At 40.3% G+C, this 6621-nt stretch overlaps 2 protein-coding genes across 3 annotated transcripts in view; both read right to left on the bottom strand.

The window, feature by feature from the left end:
- The window catches only part of si:dkey-197j19.6 (neural Wiskott-Aldrich syndrome protein), a 6039-nt gene extending 5164 nt beyond the window's left edge, over positions 1 to 875 (bottom strand). Inside the window, exon 1 of one of the 2 annotated variants that reach the window (XM_024269151.2) lies at positions 328 to 875. In XM_024269151.2, coding sequence (XP_024124919.1) covers positions 328 to 426 — 99 coding nt within the window. In that variant the 5' untranslated portion in view covers positions 427 to 875. The remainder of the gene's footprint in view (positions 1 to 327) is intronic. The other variant, XM_036212053.1, reaches the window with a different exon arrangement.
- A 3533-nt stretch (positions 876 to 4408) lies between these two features.
- Positions 4409 to 6621, bottom strand: part of LOC112145684 (MAP kinase-activated protein kinase 2) — an 8924-nt gene continuing 6711 nt past the window's right edge. The window contains exons 6-10 of the mRNA XM_024271066.1: positions 6442 to 6517; positions 6235 to 6359; positions 4974 to 5059; positions 4816 to 4896; positions 4409 to 4745 (exon numbers count right to left, since the gene is read on the bottom strand). Of these exons, the coding sequence (XP_024126834.1) occupies positions 4527 to 4745; positions 4816 to 4896; positions 4974 to 5059; positions 6235 to 6359; positions 6442 to 6517 (587 nt within the window). The 3' untranslated portion in view covers positions 4409 to 4526. The remainder of the gene's footprint in view (positions 4746 to 4815; positions 4897 to 4973; positions 5060 to 6234; positions 6360 to 6441; positions 6518 to 6621) is intronic.

The raw sequence follows: 6621 nt of genomic DNA, 5'->3' as shown, positions 1-6621 counted from the left end.
GCTCCAAAAGCCACGCCCCCTCAGAGGAGATTTTGGAAACAGAGGCTTCAGATCAACATGAAAAATGTCTTTTTAAGACATTTAGGTCGAGGGATTTGGGTTAAAAATGTCATAATCATAATTAAAACACTACTGGGGATGTTTTTTAAAACAAAAATAGTCATGGGGGACTTCAACAAACTCATTTACCTGTTAAATGTGGTAACTTTAAAGGAAATATGTTGCAACAATGAATAACTATATTCATTTAGATTTTGTATTTTGGTACCTTCATGCCGTCACACATTCAGACAAATGGATCTAAGCTGTACTTGGAGCCACACTCACCTGACAGTGGGGGCTGAGAAGCGAGACGAGGACTCCTTTCTCCCTGATGGTCAGCAGGTCGCTCATCACGTCAGCGTTGTGGATCAAACAAAGAGCCATGTCTGGACCTTCAGCTTCCTCCGCCTGTCTTTACCGAGTCTTCACGTTCATTCCAAATGTTCCGGTCCTTATAACTGGTTTGAGTAGCTGCGTTCACAGAGTAACATAAAGTCATGCAAATTCATGGGCAGGATGTGGGACCCAGTAAGCAAATGTACCACGGTGTGAACAACAAGGCAGTCATGGAGGGCGGGAAGACTCTCCAATCAACAGATGCTATTCCTGTTATGATCAGTGAAGGAGAAGGATGAGGAGATCAGATCAGATCAGTCTGGAAACGGGTCAGGATTTGATCCAAACTCATGTGGACTCTGGACCATTCAGCAGTGAATGGACGGTTAGTGTGGAGAAAACAGCAGCAGCGTCAAAAGAAATCCAGAAGGGGGCAGCAAAGAGGCAGGAGCTGGAAGCACCCATAGATATCATATAGAGATATGATATCTATGGAAACACCAGGCTCAGCTTGATGGATGATAAAATAATTAATCTGAAAGAAAAAAAGCTTCGATTTTGATTCAAAATAAAAATATAAATTTTAGAATAGAACACATTTGGAGTTTTCATTTCAAAACTGGCTCTCATTTTAGTGCCAGTTGTACCGATGGGTTGATGTCCCTCAAGAAGAAACAGGGACTTGGAGAAATGCTGCGTTCATGTGGCGTTTGAATGATCAAAAAAATAAAGTTTTGACTCAGAAAATACAGAAAAACCAGAGAAAAGCAACAACTCACCACATGAATGCAATTACAGGGAAAACAAAACAGTAATAAGGATCGTCAGTATAATTTATTCCAGTTTGGTGGGCCAGATTAAATAGTTTAACGAGCCCCCGGGTCGCCGCTGGCCCCTCCCTGATCTAGACTTAAGAGGTCCAGAGCAACAAAATACGTTTTTCTGACTGTGTTTCACTCTGGTTTCAATATGGTTTCCATTGGTTTCACTCTGTTCTTTCTATGGTTTCACTATGGTATAACTGGTTTCACTGTGGATTTAATATGGCTTCCCTGTGGTTTCAATCTGATTTCACTCTGGTTTTACTATGTTTTAACTATGGTTTCACACTGGATATACACTGGTTTACCTCTGGTTTCATGTTGTTTCATTCTGGTTTCACTTATTGGTTTCACTCTGGTGTCACTCTGGTTTCACTATGTTTTCATGGTGGATATACACTAGTTTCTCTCCAGTGGCACTCTGGTTACACTCTTTTCTCCTTGGTTTCACCAAATTACAGTCTATTGTCACTCTGGTTTCATGTTGGTTTCACTCTGGTTTTACGCTGGTTTCATGCTGGATATACACCAGTTTCACTCCAGTTTCACTCTTAATTCACTCTGGTTTTACTATGTTTTGAATATGGTTTCATGTTAGTTTCCCTCTGGTTTCACTAAGGTTTCACTCTGTTTTCACTCTGGTTCCACTCTTGTTTCATATTGGTTTCACTCTGGTTTTACGCTGGTTTCATGCTGGATATACACTAGTTTCACACCGGTTTCACTCTGGTTTAACTCTGATTACACTCTGGTTTTATGCTGGTTTCACGCTGGATATAAACTGGTTTCACTCTGTTTTCACTCTGGTTCCACTCTTGTTTCATATTGGTTTCACTCTGGTTTTAAGCTGGTTTCACACTGGATATAAACTAGTTTCACTCCGGTTTCACTCTGGTTTCCCTTCAATGAACCATCCATTTGCAGGAATGTGGCCGACCCGCCTGGCTGACACCAATGCAGACTAAACATTCAAACTGGTGAATCCACTTGATGAGTGTCAAAACATTTGAAGGAAAAAGGTTTCATTCCAGTTTGCATGTTTCCTTCTTCCCCAACTTTTACTGGCGTTGTCAAACCTTATTTGATCTTTTCTCCACTCATGAGAAGTTGGATCGAAACATTGTTCACTTGATTAGCTTAAAACTTGTTTCTCGTGCTTTTCGTAGTTTTTCCGGTCTCGGTTCATCCTGTCAGGAGCCGGATGCTCTTCCTGACTCAACCCTGTATTAGCACAGAGGCACCCAGGGAAAGTTAGAGAGTGACGGGTCGGCTCTAAGTACGATAAATTAAGCTCATTAGAAATTAAATTCAAGTTTCCTGCATGTCAGTCCTAAACTCAGCTGTCTAAAGTTTTGTGTTTGAGTCAAAACATTTATACAAAACATTATGTTACATTTTGGAAAAACCAACAAAATGATTATTATTGCTGACGTAATGTACGGTTGGATTAAAGTAAAACCATGAACCTTATTGCTTCTCCACTCGTGTGTAAAGAGCTGTGAGGATCAATACCTCGGGCTCATTCAGAGCTGGGGTGGGACGGTCTGCCTCATGGGAACTCTTATTTACAAATCTATTCTTGAACTCTTCCTCTTACTGTATTTACCGTATCCATCTATCCACTCAGTTTCCTAAGAACCCTGATTCAGATCAAGCTTTCAAGTTCTTCCATTTGAAGACAACCGTGGCGTTCTTTCAACATGACTCTATTTAGTGAGTTCTTTCCTTGTGCGTGTGCTGTAATAGCCCTTTAAATGTAACAAGAGCATCCTCTGCAGACGCAGCAGCTGCAGCTGCTTGGTCTTCTGCAGATGATGTCACCATGGGAAGAATTTGGTGGGACCTCCAATGCTGGACATGCAGCCTTTCCAGTGAAACGTCAATGAAAGCTGAAGAACTGCTGCTTGGAAATGACTCTCAAACAAACGTGTAGGAAAAGTTGCTCCTGCAACAGGAATCACAAACGCAGTTTACCTTGAGGTCACTGAAGGCGGAGTCTGGCTGAGGCCGTATGGGGTTCCACTTGTGCCAACAATGTGTTTTTGAGTCCATTGTCTATGTCTACTGAACAAGTTTATTTAGCATGTGTTCATGTCGATGTTCTACTAAACATTATCTTCTGCATGTCCTGCGAAACGACAGCAGCTAACGACGCTAGCAACTGTTGCTAAGGACTTTTCTGACGACCAGATCCAACGACAGGATCTTCTAATTCTTCACATTTAAAACATTTAAGTAGATCAGCAACAGCCTTTGAATGTATTCATGGGCTGTTTTCATCTTTTATAGTATTTTTTTGTTTGTTTAGCTAATATTTTAGCAACATGCTAATGTTTTTGGCTAATTGATTTGTATGCTAATTTATAGATTAGCTTTTATTTTAGTAACTGGATAACATTTTATACTAATTTAGTTTACTGAGGAATTTTTGACTATTTTTGAGTTTAGCTAGTACAAGAGCATCGAGTTTGTTTTTTTGTGTTAATTTATTATCTACTAAGATTTTGGGGCTAATTTGGAGTTGAGCTAATATTTTAGCAACAAAATTGGCATGTACTCTGGATTTATAAGCAATTTTACTACAAATTTTTCAGAAATTTAGGTCAACTTCAGCGCTCTTTCATAGTTCTTTAACAAAATTTCCATCATTTAGCAAATTTAATATTTTGAAATAGATTTTGCATTTTAATTAAATCCCTTCATCAATTAAAGTAAAGTGCGTCGCCATTTTAAGCCAAAAGCTTCAGCATTTTCAGCGACGACTTTCAGCAAAAAGCTTCACACTAGATTTATCACAGGTAATGCAACTTTTCTAGTTTAATTTGCAGCTTAGACTAATTTAAAACCATCTTTTTAGGACATGCAGCCTTTCTCTGACACTCAATTCTTCATTTGATCCAGTATTGTTCCATAAAACAGAACAATACTGGAAAAAAGCCAAAATAACAGGAACATTTAGGGGAATTTAAAAACATGATTTGTAACAGGAAATGGATGTTGGAACAAGTTTGCACTTTGATCATTGATGATTCAAATCCTCAAATCCAAATTCTAAGAATTCCAGAGGATTCCTGTTCTTCACATTAAATGAAAAAATATACTTGATACTTATTTAGATATTCCTACCATCACAAATAGATCAGTAATATCCCTTGGACTTAAGTGAACCAGATGACAGGACATTTTATGTACGAAAAGATGTGACAAAGTTGGGAAAATGTATTTTAATTGGTCAACTAATAAAATAAAAGGCGTTCTCAACTATTAAGTGCAGAGTTTACATTGTACGATATATGATATTATAACAGTCCTCGCAGCTGCTTTACTCTACTTTTGTTCAGTGATATTTTCTCCGTCGTTTTCATCAAATGAAACTCGGTTGTGATTGTCACATCCGGGCTCGGCTGCTTCTGCCTGAGCCGCTCCTGGAGGCGCCGGCCGCTTGCGTCTCTTGTTCAGCAGAGGATTGTTGGACGTGTCCAGGTCTTTGATCTTCACCTGGTCGTAGTCCACGCGCATGGTGGCCAAAGCGCTGGTCATTTCATCCTGGGAAGAACAATCGAGTCGGTACCTCTGAACTGGCGCCGCCTCATCGTCACATTTAGAGGATTCCTACCTTGACGTTGTCCCACAATTCTCTGTCCTCAGTCAGAACCCGAGAGGTGTGGAGAGGGGTTGATGGAACCGCCATGGACTGCTGTTGAGGAGGAAAAACATGGACGTCAGCTTCAGCCATGGACATGCAGGTGGAAGGCTTTGAGAGCGTGAACATACGCTGATCCAGGGGTGGTTCATGAACTGTCCAATAGTCATCCTCTCACTGGGGTCAGTCTTCAGCAGCTGGATGATGAGCTGCTTGGCTGCACAGAAAATTCACCTGAGATATAAAACTTGTATTTAAACTGACTCTCTGGAGAAAATATTCTTTTTTGTATTTTCTGCACTGTAAGGCCCAATGGGTTATAAGGCTCATTTAGCGAGACAAGAGAGTCGGAGATGAGTCAACCAGTCCGTCAGACTTTAGTAATACAGCAGGAGTGTCAAACTCACTCAAGGGGCCAAAATCCAGAACACACCTTATGAACATTTATTGAACACTCTAAAACTGAATTTTTAAAACTTTAAAACTGTAACTTTTTAACAAAATAATGAACTAGATATACAGCACTACCTGTGATAATGTTAGTGTGAATGCTGGAAGCTGAATTTGGCCACTAAGGATTGTTGGTGCTGATAGTTGAAGATGCTGAAATTGTTAGCCAGCTGAAATATTAACTAAATGTCAAATTAGCCTAAAAAAAAAACACTTAGGTTAGCCAAAACAGCTAGCACGTAGCTGAAAAAATAGCTACACTTTAAAATAGCCTAAAAAAGCCAAAACATGTAGCAAAATGAAAAAATGAAAACAAAATATTGACATTTCACATTTTCACTTAAGGGTGTACTCACTTTTGTTGCCAGGGGTTCAGCTATTATTGGCTGTATTTTTATTTATTTTGAGGGGACATTAAATTTACACTGCTATACTAACTTTAGACTGACTACTGTTTATTGTGTCAAAGAGTCATTTATGTAGTGTTGTCCTATGAAAAGATATAACTAAATGTTTGCTGAGATGTGAGGGGTGTACTCTAACTTTATGTACTACATACATTTTACTTACTTATGTCATTTAACCTGATTTAACCTCTTTCTTAGCCCCAGTTTCTCAGTGAATGTCAGGGCCGTGGGGCTTGGTCGGTGCTTGTTGCCGCGGTTCTCCCCCTTCTGGGCCGGTCGGGGTCCAACATGTCAGCCTCACGGCTGTGGAATGGACCCCTGACAGTCTGACACCGCTACACGTTAGCATATTCACGATCTTACCCAACAGACATTTTGATAGAGCGCCGTGTACCTCTTCAACATCAGTAAACAACCAGAGTTCATTCATTAAAGGTGTTCCAGATTTTAATTCCAGATTTAAATTAATGCTTTTAGGTGTGCCTCATAGTGCAGGAAATACAGAGATAAGACGGAGTAAGTAAAATCGTCTGACCTTCCTCTGAAACTTCGGCCCACTCAGGATTGGGAAACTCGTACTGGCCCAGCCTGATCCTCTGCTTCATGCCTGGGGAGATGGCCTGGCCTGTGTTAGAGTAGAATGGAGGAAACCCACACAGTCTGGTGGAAGGAGAGGAAGAAGAGTCCCTGAATAAAAAACGTCTCTTTTAGTCTGCGTTTTCAAATAATCGATGGAACTTACAGGATGTATGTGATCACCCCCAGAGACCACATGTCACATGACTTGTCGTATTTCTCTGGTCCAAGAACTTCTGGGGCTGAATGTCACAACAACGTCCACACAGACACAGAGAAGCAGAACAAAGTTACATGAAGCCTCATGAACCCTCAGGAAGAACAAATCTGAGGCAGCAGAATAGTT

Source organism: Oryzias melastigma, linkage group LG5 (assembly GCF_002922805.2).
Source record: "Oryzias melastigma strain HK-1 linkage group LG5, ASM292280v2, whole genome shotgun sequence".
Taxonomy (NCBI): Eukaryota; Metazoa; Chordata; class Actinopteri; order Beloniformes; family Adrianichthyidae; genus Oryzias; species Oryzias melastigma.
The sequence above is the reverse complement of the archived record's forward strand: the minus strand, read 5'-3'. Positions and strand labels throughout refer to the sequence as shown.